The 18,248-nt window shown below is 48.4% G+C and overlaps 1 protein-coding gene across 1 annotated transcript in view; it reads right to left on the minus strand.

Moving 5' to 3' along the window:
• ITPKB (inositol-trisphosphate 3-kinase B) overlaps positions 1-18,022 on the minus strand; it is a 67,491-nt gene extending 49,469 nt beyond the window's left edge. The window contains exons 1-2 of the mRNA XM_027696505.1: positions 17,954-18,022; positions 15,498-16,581 (exon numbers count right to left, since the gene is read on the minus strand). Coding sequence (XP_027552306.1) covers positions 15,498-16,418 — 921 coding nt within the window. The 5' untranslated portion in view covers positions 16,419-16,581; positions 17,954-18,022. The remainder of the gene's footprint in view (positions 1-15,497; positions 16,582-17,953) is intronic.
• Between the last annotated feature and the right edge of the window lie 226 nt (positions 18,023-18,248).

Consider the following 18,248-nt stretch of genomic DNA (forward strand, 5'->3'; position numbering starts at 1 on the left):
AAAATTGTTGACTGAACTTTCACAGAATGTACTCAAACTACTTTTTCCATTGATCTGACGACTCTGGTTACTCAAACAGCTCCTCAGCCTACTTCCTGTTCTGCTGGAGAGCTCAGCAGCCCTACTAAGAAACAGAGGGAAAAAAACCCAACTAAAATCTAACTTTATTTTGAGGTCATCAGAAATAGCTCTGGTGGATGGTTCCTATTTTTGTTCCAAAAATGTATTTATAACTTTACTGACAACGGAGGGCACAGCAATCTGACCTGTCCTGCTCCCTGAGATGCCGGTTCAGCACAGTCGGTGAGCTGAGCCTGTGCACCAATGCCAACAGTCTTCAACTCTGAGCACAAGAAACCTGCTGTAGGAAGAGTGCTGGTCTGCCCTTGCTGTGATTTCAGATCCCTTGAAGGAGCCTTCTGGGAGGGGGGTTTTGCAGTGCGGGCAGCTCTCCATGATCTAGCCATTTATATAAACAATGCACTAACCCAGCCCATCTGTGTTTCATGTTATTCCTACTCTGGATCAAATTTATCCCTCCTGCAAGCCCACCAGAACCAAGAGAGCTACAACAGACTTGATTTGGCCCAATCTCATTCCACTCTTGTAACTAAAATGAAGTGACATTATAGAGTTTTGATTCTCCCCCATAAAGATGAGAGGGAAGAGTAGTACAAGGAGTTAGTGAGCAGTTTTTGCTGGCCCTGGTTCCTGCAGTAGCAAAAGAAGGCAGCAAGGGACCAGCAGACAGCAGCAAATAAACTCTTTCCAGAAAGATCAGCTGGAGCTGCCACTGCAAAATCAGCCACTGAACTACACCTGGAGTCTCCCTTCCTATTCCAAAAACCACAGGATATTTTTGTGATTAGTGGTGAAATCTGTGGCTTATCACTACCCAATATGAAAATTAATGTGTTTTAGGGGTTTGAAGGGATTAGCAGGTATTTTCCAAAGTATTCTATCTTTGGAGAATTTATTCCCCAAAGTTCTTACACGAGCTGCGCTGCTTTAGAGATGTTAAGTGCCATCACATTGTTAGTGTTCCCTGCGCCAAAGCTTGTTTCTCAAATCCCCACTCGCTTCAATAAACACTGACACCAAGTAATAACATTCAGTATGTGTGTTGCAATGTTACAGCTGGCCACGCTGTGTAAACTGACGTGCAATTTAATTCCCAAGCAAGTAACTTAATTGCACAGTGTATGGAAAATGTTGCTGTTATGCACACCTCTGTTTTCTGACAACAGCCAGTAAAGCCACTTTCTTCCCTTAATTTTATATCCTGGAAATATTCTAATTCTGTTTGTTAACGCCATCAGTAGTTCTAGCTAGTTTTCCAAGGGCAGCTGCTCTCCAGAAGACCATCTGTACGTTGTATGCAACCTTCAAATCTGCACTCCTGGCGCTGTTTCACTGAAGTCAACCCTGCACATGGAGCACCTGAGAACAGTGTGCAGCCCACCAGCTGGAATGGGCCACACCCAACATCCACGCCCGTGCTTTGAAGGGCATGCTAAAGAGAAGAATATACTTGTCTTCCTCCCCCTGGGGGAGCAAAGACACGCCTATCAGCTGGAAAGGAGAAAAGTGAACACTGCAGCATCTTAATTCAAGAGGCAAACGGGGGATCATGTCAGCATATCTGATGAAAGTAAACTGAAATCCAAATACCCTTAGAGCTGCCAGAGAACACCTAGCACAATTTCATACAGCACAGCACCTCTGCACCATTTAATGACAAGGTGGTTTGGGATGGTTCAACAATCCTGCTTGCTATTTTCTGAGTGGTACCAGAGCCTAAGATTCCTCTTTGAAAGATGTGTACAACCTTCCACAGATTGTTACCCAAATGCAGTTGTTTAGTTGAAAAATTACTGCCTTCCCACTTTAAGATTAACATAACCAAAGCTGTTCTCCTATCTCCTGGCAGCTGCTTGTGTCAAGGATTTGTGAATCACCTTTACCTCTAGAAAAAGTGGTTAGTTTTCAAAATGTATTTTATATAAACTATCAACATGGAAGCAGTGTGAGCCTTCTTGTGCAGTTCATATGGTCCTTGCTCTTCAGTGACCACCTACATCTCTATTTGCACCCCTCCCTCCTCAGTCAGGAGAGGACCTTGAATTTTGGTAGGGATGCAACAGCCGAATGCCACCTGCTCTCCCAGGCCTCATGACAGGCGTACAAACAGGAAGGCAGATTTTGCTTTAGTTGTGTATGGGCTTTTTGTTTCAGCTGGGGCGGGGAGGGAGAGCTGGCGTTCTCCGATTGTTACAGGAAAACCGAGTCAGCTTACATGCTCTGCCCTTCTGGCCTTTCTTTCCATTCAGCCCAACTCCTGACCAAGAGAAGCAGCTATTTCAACAGTCTGTTTGCCCTCTCCCGCAGTTTTAGCGTGAGCTCTGCCTTGTTCTCACAGCCCCCAGCTTTTGCAGTCAGGTGGCTGAGACTCTGAGCTTTCATTTTTAAAAAGAGAGTACATTTCTAGACTTCTGGCTTGCAGAGAACAGACTGAAAAATTGTCCCAAGTGTGAGTTAAAGGCATAGAAACTAGGAAAACAATCAAACCCAGCACTTCCAAAAAAACTCTGAAACATTTGGTGGTTTTTAAGGCAATCCTCATTGGTTTTGGGAGAGCTTGAGTTGGCAGTGTTTGAACAGTAAATGCCTGGTTGAAGGAACTGCATAGCTGATACACACACTCTGGCCTTGATTCCTCATCCCGCCGCAGGCACTAATCCCTGCCCTCCCTGCTGCTGGGGGACACAGAGCCACCACAGAAAGCAGCAGAGCCATCTCAGCTCCCACTGCTGCCAGGACAGCAGGGAGGACAACCCACTCCGATGCTCGGCCACTGCCAACCCCTCACCTCTACAAATCTCTATGATAAAAACATCCATGTCCTATCCACACCATGAGATCCATCCTTCAGTAACATTAAAACTACAGTGGGCCAGAAAAATGCTTTCAAACCTGCCTATTCCAGGTAAAACCCAGGATCTTCCCACAAATGAAAAGGTCTTTCCTATGGCCCCTGTCCAAAAGGGGCTGCTGTTAAAAAGTTCGCTGTCCCACACCACAGTATCTTTTTTCTCCCTCTTTTGTGCCCAAACCCTCCCAAGGCACAGAGGAAGGAGCTCAGGAGACAGACAAGGTAAATCTCAGCAAAGGAGGCTCCACTCCAGTCACCAAGGGATGGACTTCAGCTGAGGAAATGGCACAATGTGTCCCAGCAGGCAGAAAACACAGTGGGGAACAGTAAACTCAACTATGGCTCATCGTACAGCAAACACACGTGTTCCTTCCCCTCTGCCCAGGGAAACTCTGCAGCACGATTTCACTACAACCAAATAATTACTAGCTGTTTGCTCATTTTCCTTTAATGAATCAGTTGAATGAGACCAGTGTGAGTGTCGGGGGAGTGAAAGTCTGCCATTCAGCTGTCTGCAAACTCCAGCCTCTCTGAAGATTTCTAGATCAGATTTCAGGGCCTCGGGAGTTTGGGTTATTTTTCTAAATGAGGTTCGACGTTGCATCTTCCGCAGAAGATGCCAGTTATCTACAAAACCTACAGCTCTTATTCATTTGATACCACAGGTTTCAGTTTGAATCACAGCAATGTGTGGTTGACCTCAGATTAAACTAAAGTACTTGCTCCATGGCATTGGACCTTAGGGTTGGCCAGCACGGGAGTTGGACAGTTTTTTTAACATCAGAGCTCAACCCTAAAACAAGGGGAGAGGAGATGTTCAGGTTGGGCTGAATGCAGCTAAAATCATGGGGCTGTGAAAGGAAAACTCTGAAATGTCTCATGTGGAGCCAAAGCAAAAGGAGGTGTTTTATTTCAAGTTATTTAAGTCTTAAAAACCCATTTTTCTTCTTTCAATGTGTTTTAGCGGTGAGGTCAACTTTTAAGTGAAAAATGCCATTTTGAATCAAATCTACATTTCAAATGCTTGCAAAACATAAACAAACCATTCCCAAAATGAAACAGTTCATTCTGAAAGTGTCAGAATGACACTCATTGCTATTTTTAACATCCCTCCCTCTTCCCCCACCTCTGTATTTTTTTCTAGGCCAGAACTATTCAGAAAATGTGTTTGAATTTGTGAATCATTTTGACTCCCCCTCTCCCTTGACATTTGCTGGAAAATCTATTCTCTGCCAAAAAACTGTTCTTCCAGATCCAGCCAGCTCCTACAATCTCCTGTCCTGCCAGGGTTTGTCTGGATGGGTCTGCGAGTCTGACTGCCTTGGGGACACAGCATGGATGATCCACAGGAAGAGTGGGCCAGGAGGGCAAACCTCAGCATCCCTCCAGGCAGTGATGGGCTCTGTGGTACAGAGCAGCCCAACTCTCCACTATGGCTGCCCTGAAAAAGCCCTGAGCCATCCCCTTTTGAGACTGAACAGGGAGCTGGGCTCTGACAGAGGCCACCACACAGAGGGAGTTCCTCATCAGGATGTGGCTTCCAGATATGAGGGGAGTGCTTCAAGTTTTGGTTCACTTGGAAGAATCGTGCATTGTAAGCCAGGCCCCTGAAGGTTAAAAGAGGTGTACCATGGGTACTTGGAGCTGTCTCCTATCAAGGATACAAAAATTTTGGCTTTGGACTCAATCAAAACATGACAGTTCCAAGGCTTGCAATGCAATATAGAGGCTTGATTCTTTGCAGCCTGGCAATTCAGAGAACAATTTATGCCTCTGCAGTGCAAGTGCAAATGTTACTGCTCTCATTTGTGTTTTGCTCCTACTCTGACACTTTTAGCAAGTGGAAAACTTGGATCTTTTTCAGTACTCACATCCAACCCATCTGTAAGTCTTGCAGATTTTTTCAGGATAACATCCCTAACAGAGTCTTTCCAGTCTACTCACCTGACTAAAATTCACCTTCAGGGCTCATCACCTCATATCCCAATTCACATCTCAATAGCTTTTGCTCTGCAGGCTTGCTCTGCAAAGATCCACCAAATCCATTGCTGAAAGACTGCTTTTCAATCTGTCATTTGGCCCCTCTGTGGCTCCCTCAGCCTCCCTACCTTGACTCCTCCTGAGATGCAAGTCTAAGCTACTTGGCTTTTCTTTCAAGACTGTGATTTATTCTATTCCCATCACTTCTTATTTCAGTGCTGAAAGGTCAACTCCTGCGTATGCTCAAGCATGAGATCAGCCTATATTAAACAGGCTTCTCTGAGCTTTCTCCCTTCTGGGAAGGGTTCCCATCCACAAGAACAAACCTGGGATCTGGAACTGCCTTTTGAGCTTCCCAAAAGCTCCAAAACCAAATACCAGAGCTGGTCAGGATGTGCAATACAGGAACAGACAATAGCAGACAAGGTGGCATCATGCTACCTCTGCATTTGTCTCTCATTACCAGCCTAACACCTGGTCAACGTTACGGTCACTTGTGACCACCTGGACTTCTATGCTGCTTTCCTTGGCTCAAAAAAGCCGTTCCAGCAACACATGGTAACAAGAGAAAACAGAGACCTGAGGAGAGAGGCCAAGTCTTTTCTCCTTGAGATGAGACGTGGATGAGGGGCTGCTAATGGAGAAGCTGAGCTACAGTCCTGGCTTCAGACCATTTGTTTTAACCTGCTGTGCAAGGTGGCTTCAACAAGAGACGGATGACATCAGTTGCTCCTTCCTCTGAGGGAGAGTCTGGTTCAGTTTGGAGTTGCTTTTCCAAAAGCTCATCTTTGTATGAGCTTTACGCAATTTTTTTTCAGCGATGGTACATCTTGCTCAAAAACTGTGACACGCACTGTTTGTGTGTGAAGGTGGGAATGTGACATCCGACAAGGCAATTCTGTTCACAAAAAGATCAAAGTTAGTTCCCTCTCTGCTGAAAGTACGGAAGGGAAACACAGGATTTGTCAAGCAGAGAGATAAACTGAATTGAGAACATTTTATACACAAATTCCTAGGAGAAGGTTAAAACAAGGGAGCTGGGAGAGTACACTTGTCAAGGCTTTTGCAAACAATTTTTTTTCACATATTCTTTTAAAATACAACAGTAATTCAGGTGGCTACAGATAAGACATGGTTCTAAAATGTCTTCCCTTTGTTTTCTTTCTGGTCGCCCTGGTCTCCACCCCAGTAGGACATTCCTACCACGAAACCCCAGGGTGAAGGGTTGTCAGCTCTAAATAAATATGGCTCTGAGGAGAGAGAGAATAATTAACATGCTCTTTCTGAAGCTGCTTGGCAATTACAATTCCAGGTGCCTCCTACTCCTGTGACCACATGCCTTGCTTCCAAGGTTTATCAACAGCAGCCCAAGACTGTTTAGGGTTGCTGCCCAGGGGTGAAGCTCTGTGCCAGTCCCTGGCAAAAGCAGAACGAGATACTGGAACTCTGAGGCCAGAGTGGCAGTGCCCATCTCTTCTCTTCCTGCTGCCATGACAGGCACATACCTGGCACATACCTGGGCTGCACACACTTGCTGCTATCCCACACTCCATCTGAAACAGCACCCAGAGGTGGGAATATCACCCTGGGGCCTTCCCGGGTCACTTTGTGTGAGTACCGAGGGCAGCATGAGGTACGAGGTGATGCTGAACTGGCCTCAATGGAACTAAGCTGATGCTATGCAGGCATGGATGAAAAAAAGGAATTTGGCTCCATTTCAGAGTTCAAAGAAATATTTGAGCCTATGGGCACTGATTCAGGCTCATCTCTAATTATATCCCAAGCTCAGCCTTTTAAACTTGTTCTTTAGTCCTCGGTAAGGGTCACTTTGCAGTTGTTATTTGAGTTTCTTGCCAATCTGTTGTTGGATTTTCCACTTGACATTATTAAGGGATTAAGTTGTTTGTCTCATCATCTTTTATCTGTCCTGTTGAGTTTCCTAAAAACAGACTTTAGCCAGACCAGAGAAGATAGGAGGGAAAAAAAGCCCAACACTTTAAAGAGATAATCATGATTCGGGATTTGCCGTTATTATTGTTTAAATTTATTACTTTGGATATGTAAACTTTGCTGACTCCTTTAATCTGGAATGTATTAAAGAAAGCACTAAGCATTACAATAAGTCATTGGATTATACTGTCCCAATTCAGCTACAGCTGTGGAAGAAATATATAACAGGAGATCCTGCGGAGTTATACATTTTAGACTTAGCTCATCAATTGCCATAGAGAAGAAGACAAAAACAAATGTAGCTGAGCCTGGAAAGAATGCTGCTAAAATTGGAGAAACATTTAATGTGAGTAGCCTAGGGGTGCAATAACTTTGCCTGTAATTTAACAAAACCCACCCACATAAAACATACCAAGAGAGATTATAGATTGGACTCTCCGATCTGCAGTCTGCCAAAAAAGCAAACCTGACTTTTTTCCTCTTCCTACAGATGCAGGTTTAAATGGTCCCTGCAGAGTGTTAAATACATATTACCCGTAATAGCAACCATACTACATTTGGATACGTTGCTAATTCTCCCCCCAGCTGCTCTGTACCTTGCTTGCAGTGGGAGGATGCCCCTGGATATCTAGTGTGGCTTGTGGCTGCCAGCAGAGCAATTCCTATGGTCCACATGGTGAGAAAGAGCCTGCTCACCTCCCCCTCACTCCCACCCTTCCTTGGTGCCCTGGTCTCCTCTCTTTTGAGGGGTACACATGGGCTTGTACTTAAGTACCCATTTACTGCAAATGTTCTGAACATGTTTAGCTCAATGGGACAAAAGCTATTCCTACGCCTTCCCAAAATGCCTTCTCAAAGTACATCTGCAAAGAACAAGGCTCAGTGGTGATCTGAAGGCCAGCCTTGGCTCCTGCCCTTTTCCTGAGCAGCAGGGATCGGAGATTGTTCATCAAGAAACGAGAGAAAAACACCCAACCCTAAAATGCACTTTACAAAAAGCCACCCTGCAGATCTTTCCATTTATAAACCTCCTGTCCCCAAAGGCTCTGAAGCATTGTACCTACCAACAGGCAAACCCTCCCACAGGGACTGCATCTCTGGTTCATTAATTCAGTTTAATATTGGATTTACCACAAGATGTAACTGGAGACATGCAGGGGTGAGCAAGGCGAAAAATGATCAAGGACCAAACCTGCAGCATGCTCCTGCTGGCTTCAGCGGAGCTACAACAGCTTTTATCAGCATTTTATCTGACCCTAACAAAAGGAACGAATTGTTTAGCAAAGGAAGAGGGTTCTTTGATTCTATCTTGCTGCAGATGAATTGCCCAAGCAAGGGCAAAGGGACAGGAAGCGAAGGGGGAGGAGAAGGAGGTGATGCTGAAGGTAGGTGCTGCCATTGCTTAGCCCTTGCTAAACAGCCCCTTCTGCAAACGCTGATGGGGTGGGAGGAGAGAGTTGTGCCTGCTCCCTGCCACAGCCATTCTCCCAAGATGTTGTGCTGGTTATTCCTGGTGTTGGTATATTGGTCTTCATTCAGGCTGAAGGGCATTTTGTGACAGTGAAGACTGCAGGCCTCATGAGACCTCCCTCTGCTTCACACAGTCCAGGAACCCTATTGTCCAAGACCCCAAGTACAAGACTTAAAGTCAAGGATGAAAGCCCAGAAGTCAAGGAAGAAACCCTGAGCAAAACTTGCATCAGTTCAGCGAGGTCCACATCACAGCAACTGCAGGTGCCGACCTCTCTGCAAATCAAATGTTTGAAGAAACAGTAAAGACACAACCTGACTCTGTCCTTAGAATCAAACTCATTAAAATATCTGTCAGCATGTCCCCCCAGAGTCCATATATGTCTTTCACAGAGACAAGGGATGCTTTACTATTACTTAAAACCACAACAGTGCTGAATGCTAATGAAGTTCCTGTTGTGTAGCACTGATCAGATAATGCACTGTACTGCTTACAAGAAGAAATTCTGTGTTAAACACTTGTTGTTTTACCCCTAACTCTCCTTCCAAAAGTAATCCTTGTGTTTTGACCAGCAACAAATCTTATATCTGAAAGGAAGAATTGAATTCCTTCTACTGGGCTGTCTCTTTTCCCATGTCATTAATGAAAAGAATGTTCTTTAATATAAAAAAAAATAGATTCTTTCTTTTCATGGCCAAAATGTATGAAAATATTGAAATAAATATCTTGAAAAGGCTAATATGGGTCTTAACACTGTGCAGTAGCTTTAGACTCCAATATTGCCCATCTCTGAGAAACTAAGGTCAGAAACCACCAGCACTCAGTAAACACAATCCGTGGCTGACAGTGGCAGTGAGGATCTCCACAGGCACGAAGCCTTGACAGCAGCTCTGTGTGCTGAACTCTCACAATGGCTGGGAAAGAAGAAGCTGCAGTCTACGTTTTCCAAAAGCTTCCACCAGTTCTGAGCGCATTCACAGTACATAAACCAAGACTGAAACTTGCAGCTGGAGACCCCGAACTTCTGAAGATACCCACACCAAATCACACTGAAAGGCACTGCTGGGTTATCATCTCTGTTATACAGCAAATCACATTTTGCTGCCTAAACACTGATTTAAAAGCCAAATCAGAGGCACTTACTTTTAAGTCTGGTAGAGCTCAGACTGGGGCAGCTTCCTGAACTACTTGCAGCAGTTTTGCAGGCTATGCATGACCAGAGTTTTTATCTATACGAATAAGAATGAAATTCCAACTAATTTTATTGCAGACATTCACGAGTACTGTAGAAACAGATTACTCTGTCTTAAGCACACTCTTGGTCTAATCCTCAAGATCCCATCAGAGTCAACAGAGAAGAAAGGTACCTTAGGAGAAGACTTATCCTGAGGAGACATCCAACAGGCTAAGCAAGATGGATGCCATAAAAGAGCCATTTCAAGTGACCCGGCAAGTATAGGAGCTCACGTTCCCCAAAAAGTCATATTTGAAAATAGGGATTAGGCTGCAAAGTTATTCAGTGATTTGAAAATGTTAACATTTAGTTTTCACTGTCTATTAAATATTAACATATCGTTCTTAGAAAGCTTGGCTGGGCTTCATTGGAAGAAAGCAGGTCAAATTTACTGCAGAAATTTACCTACTGGTATAAACAACATAATCTCTAACCATTACAGAAGACTAATCTTAGCTGAAGCGACATTTAACATCATACATAGATGCCATTATTTCTCTAGTGAGCTAGAACAGAAATAAATGGAAAGAAAACATTAGCTCAGCAGTGGCTTTCAGCCATTGCATGGCACGCGAGAGCGCAGTGCTGCGCTAATATTTTCTTCACATGTAAATCTGTCCAAATGCATTATAGGAATAATATGGAAAACATGAGACAGGTGCTGACTACAGTTTGGGTTTTGTCATTGCAAGCCTCAAAAGGTAAAGGCAAAACTCTAAAGTTTCCGCTGATCCGTGAAATTCACTCTGCGGACATTCAGCTTAACACCCGAAGGGTCCAACCAGCCAAGCTCCTGACACCCTGCAATTCCCAACAGAAGAGGAGGAAATCTAAATGTTTCAGAGCCGGGGACCCTAAGAATAATGGGCCTAATGTTTGTTCTTCCTGCACCTCAGAAATGCCTTTTTTTTTAACAACTCTTTATGAACGCTGTCAGTGTGAAATTGTTTGAGAAACAAAATGTGCAAGAGACAGCAGCTGTGCTAGCAAGTAAGTCCCCCTATGAAAAGGATCTGCTATGTGCCATGTAATTCCTTCACTGTCAATCATGGAGAATGTGCACAGAGAAGAAACCCTTCCCAATGAGCTTAAAAGTGCTGATGAAAACGGACTTGAAGTAGCACCATATGTCTCTCACTGGGTTATAGCTGCATCTTCACTTAGACTCTGTGGGTGGGAGCCCATAAGAAAGCTGCTTATTCCCTGAGAAGGCCACGTGAGAAGGCAGAAGATAAGCTACTGAATAGAGAGTGATGCTTTGTGAACTCCCTGGAGTGCACAGCCTCCATCCACAGGGAGTCTGAAGATCTGCCCAGTCCGCTGAGCACCAGAGGGTCCTCAGCTCATCCCAGCCGACAAAATATGCCGTGCTGTTCTGAGAGTGGGAACACAGAGGTGTCCACCTCATCCTCCTCTTTATCCTAGTGTTCCCACAGGGCTGAAGGAGACTCCATCCTTTGGCAGCTTACCAGGTGTGCTAAGCACCTTCCCGGGTCAATGATGCACATTACTAGAGGAACAGTCGCTCTTCTGAGCAAGCCAGCAGGGCCCTAATGTGTTAGACATTATATTGATGCTAAATCAGTGATACCACTCACAAGCTCATAAGCTTAGGAGCTTTCAAGACAAACACAGTGGGAGGAAGGAGTAAAACACATAAACACAGTCAGCATAAAGATATACATTCACGGGGCTTGCATGCATCACCATGTGGTCATGGTTTCTGTTACACAGAGACTTCCTGATCACAGTGACAGCTAGGAATGGGAATGAAAGCATATTTAACTTGAGTGATTTTCATAGGAACAAATCAGGAGTGCTGTTGTCAGCTTATGCCTTGGAACATCTCAAAGAGAAATCAGTAAGGGTCCCACAGGCCCTTGGCTGACACTAACCCTTTATAAGCTTGGCTCCTTTCAGAACTGTGTTACAGCCGCTGTGAACCAAACAAATAAATCAATTAAAAAATCGCCTGTCAGCAGCAACGCCATTAGTTTTTTCCCGAAAGTTCTTGCCATTTTGCACAGCTTAATGGAAGTCGCTTATTCTGAGCAAACTGCTCTGCCTGCTGAAAGAAGTAGACATTTCACAATGTACCAAGTCATTTGATTAACTATTCTGCTGTACATCCTTGTGTTTCCACGGCGGCTGTGGGAAAGCCAGGAAGAGGAACACTGCACTGTCTTGCACTGTTTTTCCAGGAAGGTTTTTTTTCCCCCTTGACATGTCATTTTTCTACAGTACGTGCTTGCACAATTTCTGCCTTTCCCCCCACTTGTCTGTCACTTTGTCTTTAGTTGCTGAGGAGTTGACAAACTAGGGAATTTAGGTCAACGACTCACTAATGACAAGCATTGGAATATCTTCCACTTAAGGGGCCCGCCAGTTTTCAACACTGGGAAAAATCTCCTGCTGCTGAGTACACCCTGGTTAGCACCTCTCCTTTGGGAAGACCAAGCAGAGTTCCCCAGGAACAGCAAAACTAATACACTGGTATTTTTCCAGTCAAGGAGTCAGAGGGAGTCATGGCAAGAATGTGTCTTATTTGTGGTGTGAAATCCCTTTAGGAGTTGGCCTGCCATCTCAGGCTACCTGTACCCTGGGACAAGGAGACCTTCTCACTCCCCTACAAACCCAATCTGTGTGATCAGCTGTGAGGAGAAAAATCCTCCCTCAGCGTGAGACGCACTGTGACAGAGACAGGCACCTTCCAACAGCCACTGTATCCTCCTGGCTTGGGTGGTAGGTGAGCGGAGGTACCCACTCCTTCCCCAGACTGCCCGTGTTGATGTCGCAGGGGGTGTGCGGGAAGCGCTGCCCTGCAGCATTCCCAAACCACCGTGTCCCCATCCGAACATGGCGCCTGGACAGCCCATCCCTCCCACACAGCCCGAGAAGTGCAAGCGCTCAAGTGCCTTTGAAACCTTTCAAGCATCAATAAACAAGCCTGGGGTTTCTCCGGCAGCAGCCCACAGCCCGGGGAAAGCCACAGCTGCAAAAGCCCTTACGTGGAAGTTTACTCAGACCTTAAGTGGACTTGCAATTAGACAAAAGCAAAACGTCACATTGCTCTTACTGTCACTGCACTTCACAAGTCTGCAACTGTCACAGCTGGGTCACTGTTCCCCAGTGCTGCGCAGCCCACTGAGCACGAGAGCACTCCAGGGACAGGAAAAGCACTGAGCAAACTTTCAATTAACAGAGGCAGAGCCAGTTTCAGACACAGAGCTGCTCCAGGTCATGGTGTCCAAAAATGTGGCCACAATACCTCCCTCTCTTTCACTACGCAACGTCACTTTCTTACTGGCCAATTTTCAGGCCTGAACACAAATGAAGTTTCCTACCTGCAGTACAAATGGAGGATGAGTCCATGCCAGATGGAGGGATTTGCCCATTTCCCTGGGACATCAGCAGGAACTACAATAGACAGCCGGACATCCCTAACAGATCTGCTAAGCCAGACAGCCTCCAGAAAGGAAGGGCAGAAGCAGGCCTCTTGTTTATCAAACCTGTAAACATGCTATGTGAGATGTGCAGCACATACTGCATCTGCAGCAAGAACTGCTTTCCTATTGCTCGTCATTACCTCTCCCCCAGGTAACACAACCCTCCCCTGTGCCAGCAGCACCCAGTGCAGACAGGCAGGGTCTTCTGCCTGCCCAGCGTTTATCTACCCAACCCAGAGGCACCACGCTGGTTTCTGTCGGCCGAGGTCTCCCAGGGTGTGACAGAAAAGCACAATTTGTGGAGAGAGCTTCTCATACATTGTCCCTCATTACATAACTCATTTCCAGACCATGTGCATCGTTAAAAGGAAATAGTGAGTTCATGAAAACAAATTAGTGTGCAACCTGACACTGCTTCAGTAGCTGCCTTCTGCTGTCATTACGGATTTACAAGATACTGCCAACGAGTACACAAAGCTGGGTGTTATTTATATGAATCAGCTTTGAATTACTGGGCATTTGCACACCATCCTGCTGAGAAGTTGACTATAACCTGCCAAAGTCAGTGATCAGCCCTGCACGGGACCTGTGGAGCCCAGCGGAAAAGTATCACTGTAAATCAGCCCAGCCACTCCCGCTGAGACAAATCCAGCGCTGAAACACAAAATCAAGTGCACCTCCTTGGGATGTCTGACATGTTCTGGACCAGATCTTCATCTCGTTTAGCTTGAGTAGTCCCACTGAGAACAGCTGAGTAACTCTGGTCTTAGACCTGATCTGAGTTTGCCCTGATCCAGGCCTTTTGGCAATACAAACGAGCCTTGTCTGTTCACTGCTGAGCCACCGGCCTGGCTGGGCTCACTGGGGGCCACGGGAGGTAACACACAGTCAGCTTGAGGCATCAGGAAGCTTTCCACAAGAGCATCAGGCATGCTTTTGCCCATCAATGAACTGTTTTCAGCAGCAAATCAGTGGGATCTGGCACTGGGAACAGCCATTAGTACAGAGAACAGAGCAGAGATTACTACAGCTTATGCACACAAAACCAGCAGAATTTAATCAGCAGCGGGATTGTAGCAGCTCCCAAAGGGAGCAAGCTGATTCATCAGCCGAGAGCCCCAAAATACAAAACTGTCTGCAAACACTATGAGCCACAGACTCGTAACTTCATTAACTGTGCTTTTACTCAACTGCTGCTCTATCTTGAGCAGAACTGAGCCTGAATTCTTGGAATGGGACAAAACAAGGACAAAAGAAAAGATACTTATTTCAGTCTGTTGAGTGTTTTACAAACCACAGCCTCAGTTCTTCCAAGTTTGCTACCTTCACTTAAACATTTCCAGTTTTCCTTGTGTTGTTGAACTTAGCAAGACTTTCACTACCATGTGTCTACAGAAAGTTAAACACAGTGAACCATATCACTGAAAGTTGATGGTTCTTTATCAAACTCTTTAAATTAAGGAGCCACTGGGTTGCCCTGCATGTTTCAGGGTGTTGTCAGTGTGAGGCTTCAGTGCTGGGCTCGAATCAGTGAATTGTCTCAGAGCTGGAGGATGGGAGAGACCACATGCTGATTGGAGAACCTCGTGATGGGTGCCCTGCTCTGGAGTAAAGTGGTTCAAAGCCCTCTGGATAAATGGTGTGACAGCTCAGAGCAAAGCACGCTCTGTGTGGAGCATTCAGACACGGAGTGAACTCCCCTAGTGACACAATAAATCCCATGACTGTCTCATGCCTCTGGAAAATGCCTCAAAGTTCTCCTCTCTGAGAAGACCTTTCTGCTCTAGGGGTAATACTACCCTGATGCCTTCTCTCGCCTGAAGCCTCACAACCAGCTCCTCAACAAAGAGAGATTGTGAAACAGATGAGCGAGCTTAATATAAATACCAAATAAAAATATGCTTGCCTAAAATATAAGATACCCACATGCAGAAAATTTTATTCAAAAGGGGAATTACCAGAAATTCTCAAGATTTTTGCTTCCATGTGAAAGACACACAGACACTATGCTGATGGGTATCAGTATGTATTTCAACAGTTGGCCCACACAGTTTCGACTCCAAGAAGGAAATAATCTCTCCCTTAGGCTCATGTAAATCATGGGAAACCTCCAGCACCCAAGGAAGCTGTACTGAGGGAAAGCTGAGGCTCGTAATCACATGTCAGCAGAAAGCTGCAGTCCATGGATGCATTTTAAGCATGCCAGCAGGCAGCTTGCAGCACCAGGGAAGCTCTGCGAGGACCATGCCCAAGGGGAGAGGTACCAACGCTCTCTCCTGCGAGCAGGGGATTTTCCGACTAGGAACCCCTGTTCCAAGTTTGAAAGCTTTCATGTGAGGGAAAGCAAGCACCGCTGAGCAAATGGAAAGTTTCTCTGCAGATCTCTGCTGTGACAGACCTCTGACCTGCTGCTGCAGCTGTGTCTCAGAGCGGGGATGCCGCCAGCCCTCACCCCACCTTCCCAGGGTGTGGTGCAAGACTCACCACTCGGGGCTTCTGCTGGTCCAGGGTCTGCAGGAAGGCCGGGGTCTGGTCCAGGGTGCGCTCGGGGTCACTGGAAATGTCCTCCTCGGACTCCTCCCAGGATGAGGAGAAGCCAGTGGAAGACGCTGAGGACGATGACAGCTTCCTGACGGGCAGGCTGCCGGGGGGCACGGCGCCCGCCTCCTCCTCCGGGCCCCCCAGGTCCGTGACAATGACGGCGGGGATGCTTCCGCCAACGGCTGGGCACTGGCCCTTAAGTTCTGTGGGGGCCACCACCACCTCCCCTTGCCGTGGTGCAGGCCCTGACTGCTCCAGGGGGCTGGTGCTCTCTGCCAGCTCCACAGCTGGCACCACTGTCATTGCTGGCCTCTTGGAGGGCTCTGCAGTGCTCAGACAAACCTGCACCCCACCAGCATCGGGGGCCTCACTCTCCCCATGGGCTCGCAGCCGGGGTCCAATTCCAAGTCCCACCACTGGCACTGTAGGGCTGGCAGGCCGGGGCTGGGATGGCCGGGGGCTCCGCGGTGGCTGGGCAGCAGAGCTGTGTGCCTGGATGTGTGCCTCGAAGAGCCCCACTTTCTGGTTCACTTGGACGTTGTGCAGCTCCCGTTGAAGTTGCCGTGCCATAGGGGGTCCTGGCTGCCCCTCTTCACCCCGGCTGCCCCGCCGCCCCCCGGGGCTGCCTGGTTGCCGCAGGGGCTCCTCGAGTGGTGGAAAGAGGAAAGCGGGGCCACAGCGCGGGGAGCGGGGCGGCGTGGGAGCCGGGCTGAAGACAGGGAGCGAGCGGCAGCTGCCGGGTGTCTCCGGGCCCCTGGGCAGTACTTGTCCGGGAGGAGGCGGCGTCTTGCTCCGGCCGCTTGTCACCTCGCTGTTGCTATTCATCATCACCAAGCTATTGAGCGCATAGCAGTACACGGCCATAGTAGTCAGCTGGGGTGCACAGGGGGCCCGTCGCCACTGCCGCCTCGGCGCTCAGGCTCCGCGGGGCTGCCGAGGGTCTCTCTGCACCGGGACCGTCAGCATCGCCAGGAGGCAAAAGGGGAGCTGGGCTGGACCTGGCCCACAGCTCCATAAAACAGGACAGCTGAGGAGAAAGAGAAGCAGTGAGAGTAGTTCTGTGCCCTCCCTTAGCTCACCATCCAGCTGTGCACACACAGCTGGCCAGACTCTTCCCTTCCTGTGTGCCCCTCCCACCTACACACAGCCCCAGTGGCCTGCTCTGGGGCCTGATCATCAGAAGGATTTGAGTGAAGGGAAAATCAGGTTTGGGCGTTTCCCCTCTTCCCTACTCCCCACTCCAGGTTGCCTGCCGATGCAGCTGCAGCAGCAGTGTCCAAGAGGACACACAGCCAGAAACAGTTCCCTCAACAGAATAAAGGAGTTAAGGTCAACTGATGTGAACTGAAAGGTGGTACCTTTCAAAGGTTGGCCCCAAAAGCTGAAGAAAGTTAAAGGCTTCAAACAGCTTAAATTTGTCACCTTCCAGTTTGTCACCTATGAGCAAGATCAAGTCTCAGGAACGGATTTCTGTTCAATTATACATGGACAATGATATAATGATACAGTCTTCCTGCTTGCACAGTTTTATATGGTATGGGGCCACATCTCCACTAGTCCCCTAAGTTACCATGTGCAGTAACATGGCTTTGCACATCTTCATGCATTCCTTGGCTAAACGCGCCTCCCCTGTGCATGTCTGCCTTCTGGGGCATCAACCACTGCAGCCGCCTCCAAGTCAGAGCCCGGATCCCACATGCAGAGATGTGCAGTGCTGTTTGTTCTGGTGAGTGTGTGACTGTGTACGTGTGTGAGAGAGACTCTGCTTTCGTAGGTGGCTCTCTGTGCCCCTGTGTACCTCAGCGTGCCTTCCGTCATGTCTGTTTGCTCCATGTGCCACTGGAGCTGCAGCCCCCATCCCATGCTGGGGCACGGGAACCCATGAGATCTACACAAACTCACTGCCCACATGAGTGTACAGGCTTGTTTACATACAGCGCGCTAACTCTGGCTATGGGTGTACAAGCCTTTGGAAGCACTTGTGCACGATGCTGTCAGCAGCAGCCCTATTCGTCCCTCTGTGAGGCTCCTGGCAGGAAAATGCCCCCAGGTCTAAAAGCGCAGTCCCCGCTGACTTTGTGACCAAAAGGTTCCCCATCCCTCCAGGCACTGCTTGGAGGCAGCGTGAGGCAGAGCCCAGGGCAGTCACTCGTCGCAGGAATCCCCGGCAACGCAAGGCTCCCAGCACTCTGGCTCGCGTACGAAAGCAAGCACCGGCACAAGGTGCTCGGCCAGAGTTTGGGTGCGGGACAGCCCGCCCGGCCCCGGGGCAGCACCTAGCCCCCCTGCCCGCCCCCAGCTCGCCCCTTCCTGCCCGCGGGGCCCCGCTAGCCGCCCGCGCAGCTGCCGGGGGTCCCCCGGTGGAGGGGCGGCCACGACCCCCCGGCTCCGCCGCTTACCTGGGAGCGGGATCCGCGCTCAGTGCGCGCCGCCCGGCAGCGCCCGCCGGCGGCCGCGGGGCGCTGCCGAAACCATCGCCGCGGGCGCAGAGCGCGGCTGCCGGGGGGTCCCGCTCCCTCCGCGGGTCCGGGCGGCTCTCCTCGCCCCGCGGGGGGCCGGGGGCTCCGGGCTCTGCCCCTCCGCGCTTCCGCGGCCAAGGCTGCGCGGCGGCTCCGCGCTCCGGCCAGGTCCGCGCCGCGGCCCCGGCGCCCGCTCCCGGTGCGGCTGGAAAGGCGGAGAGAGGAGGAGGAGGAG

The sequence above is a fragment of the Neopelma chrysocephalum genome, unplaced genomic scaffold, assembly GCF_003984885.1.
Source record: "Neopelma chrysocephalum unplaced genomic scaffold, ASM398488v2 Primary Assembly neopelma1_108, whole genome shotgun sequence".
Taxonomy (NCBI): domain Eukaryota; kingdom Metazoa; phylum Chordata; class Aves; order Passeriformes; family Pipridae; genus Neopelma; species Neopelma chrysocephalum.